Source organism: Bicyclus anynana, chromosome 1 (assembly GCF_947172395.1).
Source record: "Bicyclus anynana chromosome 1, ilBicAnyn1.1, whole genome shotgun sequence".
Taxonomy (NCBI): domain Eukaryota; kingdom Metazoa; phylum Arthropoda; class Insecta; order Lepidoptera; family Nymphalidae; genus Bicyclus; species Bicyclus anynana.
The window spans coordinates 8,840,819-8,865,340 of record NC_069083.1 but is presented as its reverse complement, the minus strand read 5'-3'; the positions used below and the strand labels follow the sequence as shown (position 1 = coordinate 8,865,340).

Here is a 24,522-nt window from a genome sequence, read left to right as displayed (position 1 = left end):
TGGGTTCAACCATAGACGAAAATTATTTTTTATTAAGTGACTGTTTTGGATTACAGGATTTTTAAAGTTTTAAAATCTGTCAATCCGTAGACAGAGAAGTAAATATCACGAACCTTAGTTAAATAGATAATCACGAAGAGTTCAAAAATATTGGCGACGTTTCACTTAAATATTATTTTGTTCTAATATTTTTTGTAGAATTTATGATTCTCTACGTTTCTAAATAGGCTACTTGCCTCTTTTGTAAACAGTGTTTAAACTGAACTATGGAAGTATTTTAAGCTATATTTTATTTTGTCCCGTCAATAATAACCAGTAAAAAATTTAACATAAATGAAAAAATATCTACGTAAATTTTTTGCCGCCGAAACACAACACATTAGCAACTGACGTCATTCATAGAGATAACAGCGTGATTGACGTTTGCAGTAATGTGATTTTATCACGTCACCGCAAGCGTCAATCACAAACCGATATCTTGTAACGAATGACGTTACAGTATATGGTTGGCGTTTGCGGTGACGTGATAAAAATTCAATTTTGTTTTATAAAAATATTACAATTACGAGATTATATTTTTCACAAATAAAAATGTCATTAGAGTTTCTAGGCATTTATACTGTCACTATGCCAAAAAATCTTCTTAGTTTTGTACAGCAGGCAAGTGGCCTATTCAACCTACGGCTACGTTTAACGAAATTCCGAAAGACCGTGTACAGATTAGCATCTGAAATAAGTAAATAAATCTCTCTCAAACCAAATAGGTACGTACTCAGAACAAAGAAATAATTCATCTGAGGGTGCAAGGATAGGAAGTATCCCACCCAAATTCAAAAACAAAATTGTCTGGCGTTTATTGAAGGCGATTTAAAAAAAAATTAACGGAATCAATCTGGATTCTAAAAATTTTATCAATCAATCAAAAACGACTATTTTTTAATACTCAACAATTATTTCGTTGAAATAAACTTCTCGATTCTTGTAGTTGTAATGGAAGAAGAAGTAGAGAAAGAAATCGAAAGCTATGAAAATATAACTTCTCAAGTATTACCAGTTTGTACATGTACATGTGACAGTATCGCAATGGCTCAAATTTCAATCGAAGAAACACCAATCTCAGAACGAAAACAAAAAATTCTAAGTACTGTTCAGAGGACAGAAAGTTATCTTCGGGAATATCGTATACCAGAACTAATTCGCTATTTACTTACAATGATTCTAGCTCATTTACCGAATAACCCTATATCTTATCTTGAAAAATTACTTGATGCTTGTATGTTATTTCGTGCAGGACATGGAGTAGCACCGGTACTTTATGAAAATAGGTATATTAGTATTTTAACAAATTATTAGACCTATTTGTGTTTTTTAGCTTTGATAATTGATATTATTTTACTTTTTAATCGATATTATACTTAAATCCATCATTAATCATCTTTGTCAACTATCCTCAATGAGGAGAGGCGATTGAAATATTTGATTACGAGTAGGTAGTACCCATAGATTTACGATTCGGTACACTATGGTAGTACCTTAGTAATTTTGAATACCAATAAAACCGTAGAATTATAATGTAATATTAGGTACTTGTACCGAATCGTAAATCTATGAATAAAACACCTCCCATCACGTCATTGTAAATGGACAATCAATGTGGTTTTAGAGCTAAATATAACTTCGGTAACCTTATGTATCATAAAATTTGTTGTTTAATATTTTTTTCAGGCACTTAGAAGCCGTAATAAAGAGCTTTGACCCTGGCCAAAGAGGCTGGTTAAATGGTGGACAAGCGCAGCGTGTTTATACAACTTTGGGACTTATTAATGAAGAATTAATTGAAGAGAAAATACCATGTGATGTTTTGTTGGATACCTTAAAACAAACTCAAGAGATTGAATTGTTTCAGTTGTTATCGGCTGGTACAGATGCATTTAATGATAAAAATAATAACAAGGAATATTAAACTATTGTGTTGTTTCACATAATAGTTTTCTTGATTTGCTGTGACATCCAATAAAAAGTTTTTCTAATTACAGACCTAATAACATAATAACCTAATAATACATATTATTAACTTCTGGATGACTTGATTCCCGTGTAATTTGGTTTGATCAGTTTAGAATTTCTCGAGAATCGACTTTGACACTACTACCATTAAAATACCATCTATATATATCTATATTTAATTACTTATAATAAAACTGGTCGAATTCTATACATTTATTCGCAATTTGAGATTTTACGTAAACCATTTGCTCAGACCAATTATTTTGATTAACGATCTAATGCGATTATAAAAACTGTATCTGTTGTAATCCTGTTAGTTGGTTAAAGAGCTCCGTAAAAATACCTTTCTGTGTAATTGATTGGTGTAAAAAAACGGGTAAAAACTTCTAATTTAGTATAAGATCTAATCTAGGCTCGTTTTTTTTTAGAAAATGACAGACAATTTTGTTCGTGACTATGAGTGCGATACAGGTCCTTCCATAATTGGTCTGAGACCATTTGTAACAACAAACATTACCGTGGCATATATTACTACTAGCGCCATCTAGCATCTATACTTATAATACGAATTCTGTACGTTTGTACATTCTGTGCATTGAAGATATTTTGAAAATTTTTGTGGGGGGGGCATTAAAAATAATTGATACTTTTAAAAAATGCTTTCGCATTAAATTTTTTTTCCGATTTTTTGTCTGTCTGTCCGTGTTTTTTTATTCGGGCATCACGCTGAAACTACTGAATGAATTCAAATGAAACTTGGCACGGTTTAAGACCGTAATACGGCGATGGTTATAGGATAGTTTTTATTGTGTATTATTGTATATTTGAAAATAAAATAAGAAGGGGGTGAAATAGGGGTTGAAATTTGTATGGAAAGTCCTTTATTTTTAGAGTTACAGTTTTAAAAATTTGTTCATAAATCATTAAAAAATACGAAATATAATGGGATTCAAAAATTTTTAAAATTCAAACTATAGTGGTGAAATGACCTGAAAGTTTAAGTACCTTAAGCTGGGACCTCAGCCGCGACATCTGTGTTTTTCATAATTGTCTAAGTTCCTTGTCCTTGGTATTTGATGTTTGTGGTATTGTGTAATCTGTGATCTTTTATCTTTAGTAGCATCAAGTAGTATCTACCAGTCTGTGATCTGTATCTTCAATCTTGTGATTTGCTTAATCTGTGGTGGTGCTGTGGACGTAGTATCCATTTGTCGTCTGTGGTAGTATCTATTAATCTGTGGTGGTGGTTTTGTTTTGCGTTTGATTTGTATTTTGATAAAAATATTTTTTTCCATTATTTTTACTATAGTGTGAATGAAAATAACTAGTTTATAAGGTATCTAAGGAAAATAACTTAAAAATAAAATGATTGAGTAGAAAAGGAACGTAGTATTTGTCCTACAAGAATTATTAAAAATTAATGATCGTGAAAGAGCGGCATTCGGAATCGGCATTAGGGAATTTCTTTTATGTTATTAAATACCGAGAAAAACGGTAAATTAGCCGTAAAGTATTGCAGACAAAATAATAAAAGAATTCCTAAAGTTCATTTTATAATTTAAGCTTTAGTGTACAATAAAACTGTCAAAGTGAAACTGAAATAATATAATGTTTTTTATTGGAATATTTGTCCATCTCGTGTTTTTGTTTTCTATATTTGATATATACTTTAAGTCTCCTATTGTGAACAATGCCGTTACATATCAACCTCTACACGAGCCACCTGCTGACCGCTTGGTCCTGTTTGTTGTTGATGGGTTGCGAGCTGAATCATTTGTGAATTACACTACTATGCCTTATCTGAGGTACGTTTCTTTATTTGTTAACTTGTCATAAAGGTACTCCTTAACCCTATACTCTGGTCACTAGTCCCAGGCTATGCTCTGAATTATTCTCTCTCACATAACGGACATGATGTTGCACAATGAATCCGAAAAATGCTTAGATATTTCTATGTAGTCTCTTGAGTCAACTGTGATTGTTTGGACAGTTGATGAGTTGGACAGTTCATCAGAATATGGTTTTATTAAAAAAAGCTTAACCCAACACCTTCAGCTTTCTTTAGGATGTTAGATTAATGGTTGGATACAGTTACACAGAAGTTCTTGGTACAGCATGTATTGGAGAAGGTTCTTATTCTGGACTGCCAATGTCCACTGACTGCCAGTTACTAGAGTACTCAAATTTACTAAGAGTGGAGCAGTGGACTGCTACAGTAAATTTTACATCATCATTGTTCAAAATGAATAACAAATGTAATGTATAAAAATAATTGAGAGAAAAAGGATTATTTCAGCTTTGAAAGATTTTTTTAAAAACTCTAACATAGTGCCTCTGTAGCTTTGTTACCTTAATGATAGTTGAGTAACAAAAAAAAATATTTTTCCAGACATGTAGCAAACAACCATGGACGGTGGGGAATCTCTCATACCAGAGTACCAACAGAATCTCGGCCAGGCCATGTGGCTATCATAGCAGGTTTTTATGAAGATCCTTCTGCAATTGCAAAAGGTTGGAAAGAGAACCCAGTTGATTTTGATTCTGTGTTTAACCAAAGTAAATACACATGGTCGTGGGGCACATATGATATTGTAGAAATATTCACAAAGGGTGCAGTGAAGAATAATATCTTTGTTGAGAAATTTGATCCGTACGACCAGTCTTTCAGCTCTGATAAAAATACAACACTGTTAGATGACTGGGTCTTCACAAAAGTTAAAAGTTTTTTCCTAAAAGCACAACATGATAATGACTTGAGGGAAAAGTTGCAAAGCAAGAAAATAGTATTTTTCCTTCATTTGTTAGGAACAGATACATCTGGCCATACCCATAAACCAAAAACAAAGTAAGTGTAATAATCTTGAGTTTTTTTTATAGTAATATTAATGGACCCATAGGCTAATTGGGCCACTAGGTGGAAAACCATTGCCTATAAAGAAGTTAACACTTTGCAGAGCAAGCATAGTAAACATCCTACAAAGTGCTTGCTTGGTTGTCACATGTAACACACACAAATCTATACTAATATTATAAAGAGGTAAAGTTTGTGGTATTGGTAATCTCTGGAACTACTGAACTAATTTTGAAAATTATTTTACCACCAAACAGCCATGTTATTTGAGAGTGTCGTATTTTCACGAGAACGGGAACGCTGGTGAAACCGTGGGGCCTCGGCTAGTACACAATAAAGGGAGGGAAGAAATAGAATATAAATGGTAGGTTATTCAATTTAATTATATATTTTATTTTTTTCTAGAAATTTTTTAACGACTATAAAGTTTGTAGATGAGAATATCAAAGAAATTGAACAAATCATAAAAGATTTTTACAATGATGATGGCAAAACGACATTTCTAATGACTTCTGATCATGGCATGACAGACTGGGGTAACTATGATTATTTAATTTTGTAATAACCATTACTGCATCTCTTTCAGCATAGCTTGCTCATATAGCTATTACAACACTAGTTTCAAGTCACCATTGGTTAAAGCCGTATTAAAACCTTGATAGCCCAGTGGATTTGATCTCTGCCTCTGATTCCGGAGGGTGTGGGTTAAAATCCGGTCTGGGTTGTGGGTCATGAGGTCACGCACCTCCAACTTTTCAGTTGTGTGCATTTCAAGATATTAAATTTTCACATGTCACGTGTAAATGGTGAAGGAAAATCATTGTGAGGTAATCTGCATACCAGAGAATTTGAACTCTTTGCGTGTGTGAAGTCTGCCAATCTGCATTGGGCCAGCGTGGTGGACTATTGGTCTAATCCCTCTCTTCCTGAGAGGAGACTCAAACTCAGCAGTGAGGCAAATATGGGTTGATAATGATATTGATGATGATTGGTAAAACTAAATATATTTGGTACTTAATATTTGACTAAATCTAAAGTCATCACAGAAAAAAAGACAGTTACACAAAAGATGGTACAAGAATGACAAAGAATAGCCAAAAAGAGCTCATTTAAGAATTCTAGAATGGGTTCAAGGATTACTTGAGTAATTGCTCTGAATCTTCAAACTAAATGAGTTTAGTAAAATTAATTGTTAATTAATTATAAGTACTAGAATAAGGGCTTTTTTATTTTAATTTATAGGTTCGCATGGAACAGGTGATGATGATGAAACAAAGACTCCATATGTCTTATGGGGTGCAGGAGTACAAACGGTACAAGATAATCTGAAACAGTTAGATCCAGAGACTGTTTCAATGTTGTTAGAACACCGATATGATATAAACCAAGCAGACTTAACACCATTGATGTCCAGTTTTCTATCTATACCTGTGCCAGTTAACTCTGTTGTAAGTATATGATCTCTAAATATATTGATGGTTGAAGGGAAATAATTACTAAGTGGAATATTTACAACAGGAAAGATATTTAAAGTTTTTAATTTCTTATTAGTCCTATGAGCCAAATCAAATCAAATCAAAAATCATTTATTTCAAGTAGGCTCAGTTTACAAGCACTTTTGACACGTCAGTTGACTATTTGTAAAGATTCTACCACCGGTTCGGAAGGCAGGTTCTGCTGAGAAGATACCGGCAAGAAACTCAACAGTTGCTCTTTTGAAAAAGTCATACAGTATTATAATTTACAATTAATAACAATTACTGTTTACATTTTTTATAGTTTTACTTTCTGTGTGAAGGTGGAAGCTGATCCAACGACCTCCAAGCATCTTTATCATTAAGGAACTCATCAATGATGTAGTACCCTCGACTAAGTAGATGTTTAGAGCCATGAAAGCACAGTGGATATGACCATGGCCTTCGATTCAGACGGCAAAGGTTCGAATCAAGTCAGGGGCATGCACATGTAACTTATTAGTTATGTGCATTAGAAATATTATCTTAATTCTCTAGGTGTGTGAAGTCTACCAATCTGTATTGGGTCAGCGTGGTGGACTTTTGGCCTAACCCCTCTCATCATCAACCCCCTCTGAGAGGAGACATTCGTGCTCAATGTTGAGCAAGACTTGGTTTGTCAATGATGATGATTAGTCCTAAATTTTATATTACCTTATGATCATATTATAGAGATTCAAGGTATTATTCAAAGAATTATAGATGTCAGGTATTCACATTGAGAGATAGTTTTTTGTAATATTTTCAATTCATAATAACAATGGATTTTTTTAGGGTCAGCTACCAAGTGGATTGCTTCAAATGTCACTTCCGAACAAAGCTAAAGCCATTTACAGTAATTGTAGACAAATGATTTCCCAGTATAATAAAAAGAGGTTAGACGTTGAAGCCAGTGCTATCTCAGTACTCTACCAACCATTTGAACCATTCGACGGAAAGAAAGTACAAGAGATTATTAGCTTTACAGAGAAATTATTGCAGGATGAACAATATGAAAAAGTTGTAAAACTCAGTGAAGAGATTATGCATTTGAGTCTTAGTGGTCTCAATTATTATCATAATTACTACCAAAAACCATTACTTTTTACAGTTACTCTCTCATTTATAGGCTGGATAATGTGCCTTCTTAAATTTTTAATTGAACAAAAAATGTTTGCTCAAACAGAAATGACAAGGAATAAGAATTACAACTTAATAAGTACTAGTAAAACTGCAGATGTTATTATAAAAGTGTTTTCTGTCTTTGCATCGATACTGCTATCTCTTATGATACAAGGTAATTTTTTTTATTTAATTTAACTATATAATATAATATATAATTTCAAGTTTTAATTAAAATTCATACTGAAATTTTAAACTTTTTTTTGTTTAAAGAATATTTGCCATATATTTTTTTAATAATAATTTATAGGTTTTTTTTATAAACTATTTCAGTTCAAGGTTTACCAGTTCAGTATCACATTTACTTCTTGATGCCAATATTTCTATGGATGTATGCTTTAACACCTGTCAATTTGTGGATACAAACTTTGTACTTGTTGAAGAATAGGAGGAGAATCTATTTACTGGGCATAGAAATACTTTGTTATACTTTAGGATCTATGGCTTTGGTAAGAAACTTACAAACATCCATGCTAATGTAGAATTCTTGATTTAGGTGTCTTAGATTAGATTTTTATAAAGATAATAGGTGTTCTGTTTGACCTCTTATCTTAAAAGTCGATAGACTAACGGTTATATAACAGCTAGACTATTGACTTTTTAAAGTAACATAAATTGCAAGACTAATGAGACTTGAATTTATATTCCATTATTGATAAAATATCGACATTTATTTATTTATTTATGCATATTTTGTACAGATGACAGTAGATTTATGCATGTGCCTTTTCCTTGAATATATTGCCAGGGGAAAGACCTTCAGTCTTTCTCCTTATCAGTGCCATTCTTATCTAGGCATCTAATCACCAAGCGCCATCTAGTAATAAATATTGCAACTTCAATCTACTCTCAAATGAAGTTATATATTTTTTAATGTAGTAAAAATGTAGACATAAATGGTTAAAATGCAAATGGTAGATTAATTATCTATTAAGAAAGTAATTTCAATTGTTTTGATAAAATCCCTAAGGTGATCAATTTATAATTTTCTTTCAGATTTTTAAAAGTTTTCTTTGAATTAGTTTTTTCAATGTAATTAAATATTTGAAGATATGGTTTTTGTTAAACATTTCAGATTAAATTACCAATGCACTGATATACTATTTTTTAGAAATTATTTTTTAGGTTTTTTAGAAGCAGCGATATGTGCATTAATTATTTTTCTTTCATTAAAATAACCCAATAAAAAAAAAATCTGTAAAAAAATTATAAAACTAAATGTAACATTTTAATGTATGGTGTATCTACCATTTACGTTTTATCCAGTATTAACGGAACACCCTGTATATTTAATAAAGTGCAAGTAGGATAATGTTAATAAAACTCAACAGATTTGTTATTTTTAGCATGTTTGGGTTTTAGGGGTTAGCGCTAACACATAGATGGGTGTTGAGTGTCCCACTGTTGGGGATGGGCCTGTGGCCATTCTTCGCAGCATCAATACAAAGCTTGCCAAAGTGGGTGTGGTTTGCATGGCCATTTGGATGTGTTTCACTGAGTATATTCTCTTTCATGTCTGTGATAGGAAAAGATACTTATATTGAATTAGTGTAAGTAATCCATTTTTTAATAAGTCTAGAGCACACACAGATTACAGAATAATAGGCAGATAGAGCGCACGGAAAACGGCAGTGATGCAGCCATTCCAAATACAAAAGTAATATAATCTCGAGTCAGTATGACATGAAGCGTCAGTAATTTCCAATATTATACAATATTTTTTTGCGATTTAGCTGAAATTTGGAATGGAAATAAATTTTACTCTGGAATTAACACATAGGCTAATTTTTATCCCGGAAAAATCATAGTTCCCGCGGAATTTGTGAAAAACTGAATTCCACGCGGACGAAGTCGCGGGCGTCCGCTAGTTTTTTTTTATATGTAGTTATAGATTATTAGTCTAATATGATATTAATATACGTAATTATTGTTAGTGTTAAATCTTAAAATACAAATTATGTAAAAAAAATTGTACGGTAGGTAGATTTATGTGGATGTTAAGGAGACACACGTGCTTTTTTATGGGTTTCATCCGCTTCACTGCGCGGCTTGTAAAGACTCATTCTGTATCATTCTCTATTCTGTGAGAGCACATTAAAAATAAATGCAACCATTTTCTGTTCTAACTTTAAATAGTAAGATAAATTATTATCATATCCAATTATTTTGTTCTGTTTTAGTGTTTCAGCTGGAATAATTTGGTTATTGATACACAGTTTGTTTATTTGGAGATTCCTACTCTCAAACAGTGCAGATCAAGATGCCATGAGGGAGCTGATTATAAGTATTATTCAGATATTCACTTTAGCAGCATCACTTCAAGCTATATATGTGCAATCAAAGAGGTTTGAAGATCATTTACCGGTTTCACAAACTCTTCAATCTATGTGTTGGATTATATCAGGTATATCAACCTATTTTTAACACTTCTGTTATGGTGATAATAAATATCTATACTAATATTATAAAGCTGAAGAGTTTGTTTGTTTGTTTTTTTATCGCGCTAATCTCAGGAACTACTGGTCTGATTTGAAAAATCCTTTCAGTGTTAGATAGCCCATTTAGTCGAGGAATGCTATAGGCTTTGTATTATCCCTGTATTCCCACGGTGAATGAATGGAATCACGCTGGTGAAACGGGTATAAAGAGGTAAAGTTTGTAGTGTTGTTGGGGGTAATCTCTGGATCTACTGAACCAATTCTATTTTTTTAACCACTAGAAAGTCACGTTAATTGTGTGTGATTAGGCTATATTTTATTCCCACATTCTCACATTATTTGTGAGTGTAGTAGGCTATATTTTATCCCCATATTCTCACGTTATTTGTGAGTTTAGTAGGTTATATTTTATCCCCACGTTCTCACGTTATTTGTGAGTGTAGTAGGCTATATTTTATCCCCACATTCTCACTTTATTTGTGGGTGTCTAAGGCTATATTTTAACGCCGTATTATTCGGAACGTTAACTACGCGGGTGAAACCGCGGGGCTAGTAGTTCTAATATAATGATAACTTGTTGTTGTTTTTGTTGGCCTTGTTGGTCTATCTAGCTTCGCATTATGAGGTCAACATCAACCCATAATCAGCTCACTCTTGAGCACAAGTCTCCTCTCAGAATGAGAGGCGTTAGCCTAGGTCCACCACGCTGGCCCAATGCGGATTGGCAGACTTTGCACACAGAGAATTAATAAAATTCTCAGGTATGAAGGTTTCCTCACAATGATTTCTGAATTGGTCCAGCTCTGGCTGTTGGGAGGTTTCGGCCGTGGCTAGTTACCACCCTACCGGCAAAGACGTACCGCCAAGCGATTTAGCCTTTCGGTACGATGTCGTGTAGAAACCGAAAGGGGTGAAAATTTTCATCCTCCTCCTAACAAGTTAGCCCGCTTCCATCTTAGATTGCATCATCACTTACCATCATGTGAGATTTTAGTCAAGAGCTAACTTGTAAATAATAATAATAAAAATCGTTTTGTTTCAGTATTGCTTCCACTTATTCCACTGTTGTACACCAAAAAGTTTATAAATCGTCTCTTGGGAATAAATACAGCTATTCTCAATTTCTATCTTCTTTTGTCTGTGGCGCATGAAGGCTTGTTTATGGTGACTATGATACTCAATGTGAACTGCTGGATGTTTATTGAATTTAAACTTATTAATTTATCGAATATAAAGGTAAATACATTGGAGTCGTTTACTTTATATACATTTATCGCATACATACATTTGTCGTCGTCAGGATACATTTGTCGCAAGTCCTCTCGTCAGGAGTTGCGTGGTAGAAATTACTTAGAGCAATAAGGGCGCCTTTGCATGCTAATTCTAAGTTTAAATTATTCATTTTGAATGTTTTTTAGTTATTATTATAAATTATCTCTTCTTCTTATTTATATGCATCGAAGTCTACTTTACATACAATTATATGCATCCTTTTTTGAAGTTGTTTAAAAAAGGTATTGTTCTTCCCAGGTAGGGTGTATTTCGTAGACGCTAAAATGCCATACCTATCCTGAAGAGTCATTACGAACCTAGACCTGGACATGGAGGAAGAATTAAGCAATTTATATGTATAATGGCTCCTTTAGTTAACAACGTTGTGCTGGTTGATCCAGCTGTTCTGAAAAGGTAGCCGATGTAATAAGACCATAATCTATGTCTATAGATTATGGTCTTATCACATAGGCTACTTTTTATCACAATACTCCCGCGGTAATGGGATTTACGCGCATAAATATCGTACTCGTAGTTGAGCTTTTCATATGTATATTGCACATAAAAACATTGCCATATACATAAAAGCATATATATTTAAAAATACTCTTTGATTATCTTATTTTGCGAAATAACTTTTCAGATAGATGAGTGTACATTTGAAGAAGACAACTCGAAGAGAGAAAAGCATTTGGCTTGTATAGATCGCAGTGTCAGCAGTCAGGACTTCAGGAGAGCTTTTTTCTTTGTATCCTTTTCATGATTAATTATATTCTTTTTGTTGTTGTCGGATAGTATAATTTTCGGAATCTGTCCTAAATTTTTTATAAAATATTTGGCCATTTTTTGTTTTTCGTTAAATATTTTCCATCTTATAAGGGTACCGTTTTTGTATGTTCAAAACCCTAAAAAAGAAGTACTACCCTTTACAATTCAATAAAACTACACTTCATTGGTTAAGTTACGGTAAGCTTAATACTTGGTCGTAGCTGAATTTCTCAGACTTTTATTAGAAATTATGAAATTTAATTGTGCTGTGTTAAAAATATTTTTTTTTATTTCATATTTTTGTCTTAATCCTTAGCTACAAATCCAGACATTGTATATAATTTTAGCTTATTTCGGCACAGGCAACATAGCATCACTCAATTCCTTTGAAATTCGATGGGTGTTGTGCTTTACAACTTCCTTTCGGCCATTTATTATGACAACTTTGATATTATTGAAAACACTCTCTCCATTTTTAAGTGTGGCTTGTTCGTTTAGAGCTATTCAATATTTAACTAAGGTAAGGGTCTATATTTTCTACATAATTTTTGGCTGGTGGGAGGCTTCGGCCGTGGCTAGTTATCACCCTACCAACAAAGACGTACCGCCAAGTGATTTAGCGTTCCAGTACGATGTCGTGTAGAAACCGAAAGGGGTGGATTTTCATCCTTCTTCTAACAAGTTAGCCCGGTTAAATTCTAACTTGTTAGCTCCTAACAAGTTAGAATTTAACCGGGAAATCAAAATATCTACTCGTAATTTTGACTGCCTAATCACATACCATCAATTCATGAAGCATTTTGTTATTAGATAAAATCTTTTTAACAAAAAAAATGATTTATTTTATTTTTGTGATTTTAAGTCAGTTGAATTTCTTTGTTAAAAAGATTTTGTTTTTCTGTTTTTAGTGTGTCCTAGCACATTTAACGAAAGCGGCACAGTGCGGCCAACTTTGTTATATTTATTTTATCGCTAAATTACTGAACCGATTTTCATGAAAATTAAATAGGACCAATCTGGAAGTTCTACTATTTCAAACAAAATTGGTTAAGAAATTAAGAAATTATGAGGTAAAAGACATCAAAATGAAAACATACGCATCAAATTGAGAACCTCCTCCTTTTTTTGAAGTCGGTTAATAAAAAATAATACTTTTACATAGATTAATAATTTTCAATATATGTATAAAACTTACTTACATTCTAGGCACTGATAAGAATTAGGATTTTTATTTATTTTTTATTGCACCAAACATTAATTACATTGATTTTTATTTTTAATATTGCTTTTAATTTTTATTTTTCAGGCTCCTTCGGGATGCTTAAATATAGTGGTGCTAATATATTCGAATATAATGGGACTCCACATGCTCTATCATGTAAGGAATACGGGAAGTTGGCTGGAGATAGGCACGTCAATATCTCAGTATATTATTGTACAATTAATTACTTTATTTATTGTTTTAATTAATCAAATAGCAAAAGTACTAACTGAAGTCGAAATTCACAACTCAATTTTAACTAAATTGTTTAAAAACAGAAAGAAATATGTGTAATTTTTTTTTCTTCAATTTTATAATAAAGTTCCTATTTTATAAAAATTGAGTAGTTTTTTTGTAGTTACTAGCGAACTTGGCACACATTGGTATGCAATGAAAATTCTCGAGTTATCGTCAACAAATCAAAAGTATGAGAAACTTAATTTTCTTCGTATTTTATTTATATTTTTCGATGTTTTAATAGTTCTAATTAATATTTTTATTCTCTTTCTACAAACGCTACCGCTTCGAAAACTAACATAACAAAATGTAAGGGAATGACAGACTGATCGATAATGATCACGTGACTTGTCGATAGTGAATGTCATTTTCGTAGCTATGGAAATTTCTCATTTTCGAAAAATAAATGAAGGGTATGAAAATCGCCTTGCCACATGTCTACAGGCCAAGGTCATCTCGAATTCTCATGATTTGAAGGCGTAACCCAGGAGCAACGAGGCATACTGGTCATCGTAGACAGAGAAGTTCTCTGTCTAGTGTCTACGCTGTTCGGCTGGTCACACTAGTAAATGTCAATGTCAAATATTTGGAATCGATGACAAATGAAAATGTCAAATCAAGGCAAATTGTCAGCGAAATAAACTTTTACTTGTCAAGCTTGAAAAAATTATTAAAGAATTGGAATTGAATTTTTCCTCAGCCCTCGCCGTGAGCCACCGTGAGCTGAGGCATTCCTGATGCCTCGTTTGCTTAAATTACAGTGCATTTAACACAGTTTCCAAATAAAAAACATAGTTTTTGAAATACTTGTTTGGTCATTCCAAAGTTTCTGTTAAAAGTACGTGACTGTGCCTAATTTTCTAATAAATAGCTACAAAAGATCTAAGAATTACCAGGTTACATGACTGACGATAATTAATTGAAGCAAAACGGGAATAATATTACAAATGTTCAATTCGTCTCTTGCTTTCATTGAACGTATATAACTTTTGTCTCACCATTACCAAATAATTAAATATATGGTGAAACGGCTGCGTATGAACAGCCGGCTTTTTATATTTGTGAGACTTTTAATAAATAGATCTATGTCGAAGACAAATGACGTTGGTTGTACCATCAGTCAAGGAAATGAGGGGTAAGTTCAAACCAAACCTTATGTTACCACATAAACATATATGTATATTATAATATCTTACTTTACGCTTGGTTTAAGCAGTTAGATCTTCTCTCTTGTCTTCTAACTACCAGCCTTTTCTTTTGTAAATGTACAATGTGTACTTATTGTTTTTCAAAATCTGGCAAGGATGAATATATTTTTACAAAATCTTATTATCTTGTTCTACTTTGATTAAGTTTCCAGTTACATTTAAGTACTGATTATTCTCCAGTGTTGCATGTAGATTTCAAGTTTCTCTAGAAAAAATTATCCCATGTCTATATCATTGAATAATATTATAAATTAATTGCTCAATCATTACTGCATGAGTCCCATCCAGTGTTTAAGTGATATACAGTAATAAATTAATTTAGTTAGTGACATTAATCAATTTCTCATAGTTTACAAAAAATTATCTCATTAATGAATTTCCTTTCAGATATACTGATGAAAAGCTGATAAGCCCTTCTGCTACAAGGAACAAAGACCCAATATTACAAGTTCTAAAAAGGTTCATTATAAGTGACACAGACCAAATTGACGATGAAAGCCCCTTATTTTTGGAAATATCTTCTGGAACAGGTCAACATGTGTCCCATTTTGCACCACATTTTCCTGGAGTAAAATTTCAACCATCCGAGGTTGATAAAACTTTATTTAAAAGTATTTCTTACTATGCTTCTAGCTGCTCTACAAATAATATAAATCAGCCCATATTCATAGATATTCAAAACAAATTATCATACTATGGATTTGAAGAAGGCTCAGTAGACTATATGTTTAATGCTAATATGATGCATATTAGCCCTTATGAATGTACAATCGGTTTGTTTGAGAATGCAGGAGTTTACCTAAAACCTGAGGCACTCATGATAACATATGGCCCATACAGTAAAGATGGTGTGATTACGCCTCAAAGTAATATTTCATTTCATGCTTCATTAAAGTCGAGGAATCCTATGTGGGGTATTCGAGATATTAATGATTTAGTTAAATTAGCAGAGGACAATAATTTGTCTTTAATAGACACAGTTGAAATGCCTGCTAACAACATGACATTGATATGGAAAAAAGACTAAGCAAATCTTTCAGGGATTTTAATAGTATTACATTTTGGTATTGTATACATTTTGCTAATATTATATTGTATATTTAACCCCTTACTGCATTTTGTTTTGCAGTAAAATGTTTTTGACAGTGGAACTATGTAATAACAGGTTGGTTTAAGGTGCTTTTTCTAAATTCTGGCTAATATTTAAATATTTTTATCAATGTCTATCTTTCCATATATTATATTATACATATTTATATGGCATTATTTATTGGCTAGGGATATTTCTGTTACAGAAAATAAAAACAATTTAATGTTAAGGGGTTAATAGAGAGCTTTATAGTTATATTTTTACTCAACAATTATTGCATCTGATGTCTAAGACAGTAACATTTTCTGTAATTAGAAATTTTTAAAAGTGGGTCAGGTATGTCTAAAATTATTTCAAGAAAAAAGTACTTGTGTATTGTTTTGTACAATTAGCACAATAATAAAACCGTATTCATTAGGTATAAAAATAGTTATCTAAACTTGTAATATTTATTGAATTTAAAAATAAATCTTTTTCATAATTATTTAATCTTTTCATTAGAAAGTTTAAGAACAAGAATAAATTGTGCCATACTTCAAGTTAGCTCTGATCATGAGGTGTGCGAGTTCAAAAACAGAAACAATATTATAACTCATTTATTACACAGTTACCTATAGTTACCCATATACTGCACAGTTTGGTACTGCCTATATTTTAAATACCTAAAACCATTCACCAATATATTGTAAGTTATTTACTTAGTGTGTAAGAAGGTGAGGGTGTAATTTAGTGCTCACACCTGTTATTTTATATTTTTTTAATAAGAGCATAAAAATATTTGTTTGAACCATAGGCCATTGTTAATCTAATTCTTTCACCAAAAGCTACATGATCTTGGAGTACTATAGCCTAAATTTTATTCCCGTATTCCCATGGAAATGGGAACTATCAGAGTGAAACCGCGAAGTTCTATACTAATACAAATTAGTAAAGTAGAGGTAAAGTGTGTAAGGTTGAAGGGATCTACTAAACCAATTTTGAAAATTCTTTTACTAGTTGAAAGCCACGTTATTCGTCAGGGTGATTTTGTGGCTTAACCAAGGCTTATCCATGTATTCCCATGGACGGTAACTACGCGGGGCATCTGCTATATTTTAAATCGTCGGAGGGGAGTAATTGATATTGGGCATTGGGCAGATCTAGCATTGGCTAATGAAAGTAAAGACTGAAACCAGCAAATTTAAAACAAAATTGTGGGCGTTCCCACAACTAAGTCCCACAACAATAGTGCCATAAATAATCTATTGTCTAAAATAGTGCAAATATTTAAATCATAGATTTACGAGTTTGTACAAGATTTAGATAACTGAAGCTCGATAAATTACAATTTAATTTTTTTTCAAATTGTAGTAATGTAAACTTGTTTTACGCTTTTTAATACAGATTAGAAGATATTTTTTTTGAATTTGCCAGGCGATTTCAGTCTCTACTTTCATTATCCAAAGTACAGTACCTAATGACTAATATTATATAAAATGACGCTAGATGGCAGAAGTAAAGTTTATAAATCTAAAATAAATTAAATTGAACGCGACTATGTTTTAAACTTGCCAGTGACAGCTGACAGGTGATATTTTCAAAATTCAAATCGATTTGTTTACTGCTAATTATGTACTTTAAATTTTAATCTATTACCCACATTTTACCCGACTGCAAAAATTATGAAGGGTTATTGTATTTAGTCGTATAAGTATAAGGTTTTTGTTGCTGAGTGAAGTGAATGTTGCCTCTTGTTTTGAGTGGTTAGTAAAATTAATTTAGCCGCTTGTGTCAATATGTAATTAAAAATAATATTGACTGCAATGCGAGTGCTATTCACAATTTCCTGTTGGCTTCTTGGTTATTCCGATACACTCATATTCATCTAGTCAAGCTTCGGATAAGATAAGGTATAAAACAATCTGTGATGTGAGTTTTGAGAAGGCAGAAGGCACTGTTATGGGCTGGCTACATAACAACTCGACGTGTGGCATGGGAAGACGCGAGAATAGGAGGCGTAGTGTGAACGAACTCGTCATGCCCCCTGTCATGCTCCTCGTCCTGCCCACCTCTCCTTATTTTGTCGGTTTTGAACAAGTGTGAATCGCGACAAATTGCGGGAGTAAAGCAGTGTGTAGCCAGAAAAGGCAACATTGCGGCAACAAACACACACTCCTTTCAGGAGTAGTAGGAACTAGACTAGTAGGAACATTTATCTCATCCTTATTAACTGTATCAAACCTTTTCATCTTTACTATGATGTATTTCCTTCAAAGTTCCTTGTCTTTTAAGTGTTAAATGTTTGTTTGTGTAAATATTTAGAATGTAATAGAATAGAATTAAACAGTTTATATATGTTATGTAAATGGTTCATATTGTTGTTTGTAGGTTAAGGATTACAAAATAATAACAACTATTCAGTAAATCTTCAATATTGATCTTGTCAAACCTGAGCTTACACCAAAAAGTTTTCTTCATGCCTTCTCCATCTATGTGAAACTGGCGAGCTAAGCTGTGCCCTGCCCAGCGACAAAGAATCATTGAATTCAATAGTCAAGTACTCAAACCAATAAACATTAACTCTTTTATAATTACAGGTCATTATTAAAATAAAGTTAAATAACAAAATATGAATAATATGGATACAGAGTTTGTTATGGAGTTATTTTTAGATGATAATGTGTCTACACTGAACAGGCTAATAGTGGCTACAGCAAATGTTGTCAATGAAAATGTGGAAAACATTGCATATATAAATGATTCACTAATGAAAGAACAGAATGAAACCGTGGCCTCTGTGACAAGCAGACATTTGACCACCATTGATTCACCATTGATGATAGAACATGATTTCTATGAGGACACACTGAAGAATTTTTCCCAGGAAGATTATTATGAAAGGTTTAAAATGAATAAAACAACTGTTGAGGTAATTTTTTATCTCCTGAATTGTATTAATTTATTAGTAAGTCTCAAAGCTAAAGTAGCAATGGCCAATGGATGTTGGGGTACCAAGTTGCTGGAATGGTGACCCCGCACCGGAAAGTGCAGTGTTGGTCAACCCCCGACTAGGTGGATGAAGGACACCAAGTGGGTTGCAGGGAAATGCAGATTGACAGACTTCACACATGCAGAGAATTAAGAAAATTCTCTGGTATGCAGGTTTCCTCACAATGTTTTTCCTTCACCATTTTGAGACACATATGTAAAAATTATTCTTGAAGTAATGATTATTTTGTTTATGTTTCAGGCACTTATTAATTTCTTAAACGTTTATGTGAAGCCTGGCTCTTTTATTGTGGAGCTGGATAAGAAGGTGCATGTATTTCTGTGGCTACTAACAAATGATGTGTCTTTTAAAGAAATAGGCGAACTATTTGGATTGCATAAGTCGTCAGTTAGCTACATTTTTCATGAAATAGCAACATTGATTGCGGAACAGAGAAATCAATTCATAAACTGGCCATCCTTGGAAGAACAGCATGTAACAAGAATCAAGGTCAATAGTAAATATGGATTTCCGAATTGCATTGGTTTCATTGATGCCTGCCGTTTGAAAGTTGGCTCCCGGAGAAAGACGAGACTAAAACCGGAGATTATTCTACTCCAAGCTGTTTGTGATGAGAGGCTCATGTTTATTGACATACATGTAGGTGACATAGGGATAACGCGCAAAGGCAAAGTGTTTAGAGAGAGTTTTTTATCAGAGGAACTCAAAAACTTAGTTGATTTTGATAATCATTTGCTAGGTGACTCAGATTTTAAATTGCGAATGAATTTAATTACACCATTCAATTGTGAAGAAGTAGTAACAAGTGAGGAAATGAGGTTTAATGCAACACTTTGGAAGGCACATAGTTATATCCATCAAGCTTTTGATATTTTAAGAGACAGATTTAGAAAGTTGAACCTCATTGATATAAATAAACCTGCAGCTGTGCATACATTAATTTGTGCAGCGTGTGTTTTGCACAACTTTGTGCTCATTCACGAAGGTAGTCCAGTTAAGGAGGAAGTGGTTACAACTGATGAAGGTGTTACTATAGATACAGATGTTGTTGTCACTGCAGCCGAAAAGCGACAGTTTTTATGTAATTATATAAATTATATGCAAAATCCTAAAAACTTTTGAATAAATTATTTCCAATTTGAATCTTAATGAAGTAATTATTATAATTTTTTTAAAAGAATATTTGTCATAATATCTTGAATGAAATATTATCTAAATATGACCAATATTCCCATTTCCCTCTAAATAGTCGGAAAAGACTAGACGACATTATTGCTTCATCATCATCATATCAGCCGATGGACGTCCACTGCAGGACATAGGCCTTTTGTAGACTTCCAAACATCACGATCCTGAGCCTGCATCCAACGAATCTCTGCGACTCGCTTGATGTCGTCAGTCCACCTGTTGGGGGGTTGACCAACACTGCGCTTTCTAGTGCGGGGTCGCCATTCCACCATCTCGGGACCCCAACGTCCATCAGCTCTTCGAACTACGTGCCCCGCAAATTGCCACTTCAGCTTTGCGACTTGTTGAGTTTATTTATTTATTATTGTTTGCCTATAGCGAAACATATATAGCCTAAATTTTTTCATTACAAATATGAAATAGGAATGATCAAATATTAGGCTAAATTTATTTCTGTTTCATTGCCTATGGTAGGTTGTGAAGCCAATCATTTTTCTTTGTATAGCAGATTGAATTTGTTAAGCTTAGATTGCACTTGACTATGTAGTGATCACTTTCAGATGTTCATGATTATGAACACATAACAATTAGGTCAACTGATTGAAGAAGTGATAAAATAAAACCATTTATAATATTAAATTAAAATGTAATAAAATGTTGGTCTACAACAATAACCAGGACAATTGATAAAACCGCACAATATTTATTTTTAATTTATTTATTTTATTATTACAAAGAATATAAATAATACATATCTTGATGTAGATACAATCAATTTAACCTGAATGTATATGTACATTATTTGTATAATGATACAGTAACAGTTTTTTTTTGCAATCGTAATGCAAGTTTCACATAATCAGTTAGTTATCTATAAAATATAAAAAACCTTTTTAAAAATAAAAATTTCCTAACTTTTAAAGAGTTTGTTTCGCCTCATCTATAACTATATAATATATAGAACTCTTTCTAAGGTTTACATAGCAGAAGACGCAGAAATAATTTCCACTTACTTAATAACTTTGTATTGCGGTGGGAATACTTGTTAATTTTTAGATCTCTGGTGGTTCTTTCAGCCTAGCATTCAAATTCACATTTTAGGATACAAGTTCACAAATTTTAATATTAGTAAAACAATTACCGACATAGAAGGACAGAATTTATAAAAATTAAATTGTTTAATATTGAATTATACATATCGCTAAGAAACAGCAGCTTAAGCTATAAAAATAATTGTCTGATTAACTAGGTAAGGGTAAATTAATATACAGCCTGCTGGTCATTAAAATTATAACTCACTTATCAATTTCGTAAGTAATTAATTGTGTTTGTATGATTGTTTTTTTAAGAGGGTACTTATACTATTCGTACAAGTAAGTATTTTGTATGGGTAGGTACAACGTGTCAATTGTGGTATGTTAATATGTAAACATCAGAATGGACCAATCATGATGTTTTTAAAAGATGGATGGATAACAATGGATCTCTCTATAAATAAAAATTTTAAATACATTTTTCGGAACAAGCTTTTATGTGTATGCTCTAACTTGAGTACCAGAATTTTTGCCAAGTCAAATGAGTGTAAACTTGATGAGCTTATAGGGGTTTCTATGGTGCTCTTTCGACTTCCATCATCAGGCCAGTTCCATGTTATTGCATTGTCACCGAAGATATGCAAGTGCAATCATTCGAAAGACAGGAAATGGCCTTATATTAGATTCTAAGATTTCAACCACACAAATAACACGTTAAAAAGCTTGTAAAGACAGTATTAATGATGTTTTTTTTCACGTGAAACTTACGTCTTGATTAATGACTTACAATTTCAATGCCAATCGGGGTCCAGGTTCATTTTCAAAGCTTTTAAGCTTCAATCAGACTAACAAGAGAATCAAAAATCTGTATAGGTATATATTCTCTTCCTGGTGTATCCTACAGTACATTAGGCACTAGATTGGCAACCTACAAGGCACTATGCAGTTAGCACAGCAATTTAACGTATAATAATATTATTATTTTAACAAATTTTATACCATTCACTATTTAAATAATTTCCAAATACTGTACAGCTGACATCAAACCCTGCGATTTATTTTTACAAGAAGGCCTAGAACTTGGGGATGTAGTTTATGCATTTTTTGACTACACCAATCACCTAATGGTAAGTGATGGCGTAGTCTAAAATGAAAGCTTGCCGGTAACTAGCCACCGAAGCCTCCCACCAGCCAAATTTATGCAGATAAACAAACAAAACGGGTATGTTACGTATTTTTACGTATTCAATCGCGCGTCGGTTTGTGGCGACTTTTGCGCTGCGCGTCCGTTAATCGAACACATACTAAAGAGTTATCTAAAGTGTCATTTGCGCTAATCTGAATATGTTCAGCAAATTTAAAATTTTCTGATTTTCCTAGAATGTCCACATTTTTATAATCACCCAAAAACTACATGATGTCATTGTCAAGTTAAAAGTGTGAGTTGTAAATCGCAAGATTTGTATCAGTTGTCATTTCAATATCGTAACAATATTTGTATTGCTCGAATTATCAATTTGGTTAAATTAGCTAATGGTCTTATCAAAACTGTTTTGTCATCTCTATGTCGATGTCCTTAAGCCCAGTCGCTAATATTAGCACTATATACACATTTTTATTTATTTACAAAGAGCTGCTCCGCAAATTTTACTTGCTACTTTACTAACATATGGAATGTATAATTATACCATTTAATACTGAATCGACAATACACGAAGATTTCCTTTGGAATAATGTAAAGTGGAAAGCGGATAAATACAGGCAGCGATTGTCACATTTAGTATTATATGTATCTGAAACCACAATAATCTCCGTAAATGATATGATAAACAAACTACAGGGCATTGAGGCCATTATTAGCTAAGACGTTTACGGTGAAGACAATTATAAGGTATATTATCAATCATATTACGCTTACAAAATGGAATACCTAGGTATATAAATTTGCAAAATTGTCCATGTTGATATTCATTTTATACTTAGATACTTATGAATAGATTTAATTAATCTAACTGATAACGTCGTACACAATAAAAACAGCCCCGTTTTTAAATTACACAAGTGGTTACAGTTTAAAATTCCAATAAAAAGGTCCTTTGTAGAGTTACTGGCGGCTAGTAACGTAACGTCTAAATGCATTTTGTTTACGTTCGTAGTAAAAATTAAACGAGTCTTTACTGTAAACTGTACATATAAACGGAATATTTACAAGTTCTCAGTTCCACAACACCACTTGGCACACTACACACTAAATTGTCACACTTTATCACTTCGCAATGGTACCGTATACAGTTTGTTGGGTTATGTTTCAAATGTAAGTCTTTTTCACCTTCTGCAGGGTACCACACTTCAAGTCTTTGTCGAGGGATTCGGTCGAGTTGCGCAGGTCGAGCGTGCGCTCTTTACCTAGCTCGAGGTGCAGATTGTCTTGTTTGGCGAGCGGGCAGACGTTGGCCACCATGTTGACATTCTTCGACCTCGGGGGCATGTTGTACCCCGAGTTCACATTCAGCGGTGTCTCTAATGGACTGAGCCTGGAAAATAATTGAACTGGTTAATATACTTTGAGAATTTTCTGATTCTTTACTCAATCTCTGACAAAATATACGACTACGCATTTAGGTTCAATAACCTGTATGAAAAGCAGAACCTGAGAAGGTCAGGCGCGTCAATTGATCTTTTTAAAAACCATACAAATGTATACAATCAGCGACCATAAACATCCTTACTAAATGTGCGTCCAAATCAGCATTTGTGTAAATTTTTCAATGTTTTTTTTCAGCCGCTTAATTTAAAAACATGTTGGTGAGCTTTTTTTAAATTTGCTTTGATTCATCTCATGTTTATTTTTTGAGAAAAATAAAACTACCTAAGCATTAGAGGACACTGCACAATTTTCGTGAATTCTCTACATGATTGTATTGTCAATTTATAAAGTCAATGATTAATCCTCACCTGTTTAAGTGGTTGTGTTGTTCATTGAACGGCGAAGTATCCGTGAAAAAAGGGTGACGAAATCGCCGAGAGAAAAGATATCCAATGACGAAGCCCACCATGAGAGTCACTAGACACGACGCCACCACGGCAGTCAGTAAAGCTTGCGCACTGTAGATATTGTTTTCTGCTGCCTCAACAGTCAATAAATCTGGAAAATATATTAATAAATTCATTTACCACGGCATTGGAAAACGCGCCAAGTTTAGCATTAACATATTTTTAGCTAACTTGAAAACATGAGACTATGTTTATTCAAAAAATCACGATCTGATTTGAATGGCTTTTTATTTTTAGACAAACATAATGCGGAAACCTGAGATTTAGATGGGTTTTCTTCTTGATGTCAAATTAATATTATCCAACTTAAAAAAGCTACATTTCACAGAATTCCGTTGTTCTGTAAATCTAAAGATGTTGTGTGATTCAAACGATTAGCTAACATATTACTTTTATATTTGGGCCACGATTACGCAAGGTTAGGAAAAGCTAGTTGCTTAATAAACAACA

At 32.9% G+C, this 24,522-nt stretch overlaps 5 protein-coding genes across 7 annotated transcripts in view; 4 read left to right on the top strand and 1 right to left on the bottom strand.

Annotated features, from left to right (window-relative positions):
• Positions 1-20: 20 nt before the first annotated feature.
• Positions 21-2,125, top strand: LOC112049631 (uncharacterized). Its single transcript, XM_024087598.2, has 2 exons — positions 21-1,325; positions 1,726-2,125. Exons 1-2 carry the CDS (start codon positions 991-993, stop codon positions 1,961-1,963), a joined length of 573 nt encoding a protein of 190 aa, XP_023943366.1. The 5' UTR covers positions 21-990; the 3' UTR covers positions 1,964-2,125.
• Positions 2,126-3,241: 1,116 nt separating this feature from the next.
• Positions 3,242-13,611, top strand: LOC112049630 (GPI ethanolamine phosphate transferase 1). Of its 2 annotated transcripts, XM_052886453.1 has the most exons (12): positions 3,242-3,812; positions 4,397-4,852; positions 5,264-5,394; positions 6,101-6,306; positions 7,147-7,648; positions 7,807-7,982; positions 8,896-9,083; positions 9,714-9,937; positions 11,014-11,207; positions 11,887-11,991; positions 12,340-12,531; positions 13,318-13,611. In XM_052886453.1, exons 1-12 carry the CDS (start codon positions 3,616-3,618, stop codon positions 13,564-13,566), a joined length of 2,820 nt encoding a protein of 939 aa, XP_052742413.1. In that variant the 5' UTR covers positions 3,242-3,615; the 3' UTR covers positions 13,567-13,611. The 2 variants fall into 2 exon arrangements, with proteins under 2 accessions (XP_052742413.1, XP_052742449.1); XM_052886489.1 differs by lacking the exon at positions 4,397-4,852.
• A 531-nt stretch (positions 13,612-14,142) lies between these two features.
• LOC112049629 (methyltransferase-like 26) lies at positions 14,143-16,291 on the top strand. The gene is made up of 2 exons (XM_024087596.2): positions 14,143-14,644; positions 15,105-16,291. The coding sequence occupies exons 1-2, from the start codon at positions 14,529-14,531 to the stop codon at positions 15,742-15,744; spliced, it is 756 nt and encodes a 251-aa protein (XP_023943364.2). The 5' UTR covers positions 14,143-14,528; the 3' UTR covers positions 15,745-16,291.
• Positions 16,292-17,384: 1,093 nt separating this feature from the next.
• On the top strand, positions 17,385-19,945 carry LOC112049619 (uncharacterized). Of its 2 annotated transcripts, none has more exons than XM_024087583.2 (3): positions 17,385-17,696; positions 18,384-18,715; positions 19,037-19,945. In XM_024087583.2, exons 2-3 carry the CDS (start codon positions 18,416-18,418, stop codon positions 19,916-19,918), a joined length of 1,182 nt encoding a protein of 393 aa, XP_023943351.1. In that variant the 5' UTR covers positions 17,385-17,696; positions 18,384-18,415; the 3' UTR covers positions 19,919-19,945. The 2 variants fall into 2 exon arrangements, with proteins under 2 accessions (XP_023943351.1, XP_023943352.1); XM_024087584.2 differs by having other exon boundaries at positions 17,388-17,549.
• A 664-nt stretch (positions 19,946-20,609) lies between these two features.
• The window catches only part of LOC112049626 (semaphorin-1A), a 29,103-nt gene continuing 25,190 nt past the window's right edge, over positions 20,610-24,522 (bottom strand). The window contains exons 10-11 of the mRNA XM_052887624.1: positions 23,974-24,163; positions 20,610-23,552 (exon numbers count right to left, since the gene is read on the bottom strand). Coding sequence (XP_052743584.1) covers positions 23,327-23,552; positions 23,974-24,163 — 416 coding nt within the window. The 3' untranslated portion in view covers positions 20,610-23,326. The remainder of the gene's footprint in view (positions 23,553-23,973; positions 24,164-24,522) is intronic.

What these genes read in the sequence shown, in the direction of transcription:
- LOC112049631 (XM_024087598.2), top strand. Translation starts at nt 991, where the DNA reads ATGGAAGAAGAAGTAGAGAAAGAAATCGAAAGCTATGAAAATATAACT. An exon ending in CCGGTACTTTATGAAAATAG is followed by an intron (nt 1,326 to 1,725) that starts GTATATTAGTAT and finishes TATTTTTTTCAG; the next exon opens with GCACTTAGAAGCCGTAATAA.
- LOC112049630 (XM_052886453.1), top strand. Translation starts at nt 3,616, where the DNA reads ATGTTTTTTATTGGAATATTTGTCCATCTCGTGTTTTTGTTTTCTATA. An exon ending in ACTACTATGCCTTATCTGAG is followed by an intron (nt 3,813 to 4,396) that starts GTACGTTTCTTT and finishes ATATTTTTCCAG; the next exon opens with ACATGTAGCAAACAACCATG. An exon ending in TATGTGTTGGATTATATCAG is followed by an intron (nt 9,938 to 11,013) that starts GTATATCAACCT and finishes GTTTTGTTTCAG; the next exon opens with TATTGCTTCCACTTATTCCA.
- LOC112049619 (XM_024087583.2), top strand. Translation starts at nt 18,416, where the DNA reads ATGAATAATATGGATACAGAGTTTGTTATGGAGTTATTTTTAGATGAT. An exon ending in TGAATAAAACAACTGTTGAG is followed by an intron (nt 18,716 to 19,036) that starts GTAATTTTTTAT and finishes TTTATGTTTCAG; the next exon opens with GCACTTATTAATTTCTTAAA.
- LOC112049629 (XM_024087596.2), top strand. Translation starts at nt 14,529, where the DNA reads ATGGTGAAACGGCTGCGTATGAACAGCCGGCTTTTTATATTTGTGAGA. An exon ending in ATCAGTCAAGGAAATGAGGG is followed by an intron (nt 14,645 to 15,104) that starts GTAAGTTCAAAC and finishes ATTTCCTTTCAG; the next exon opens with ATATACTGATGAAAAGCTGA.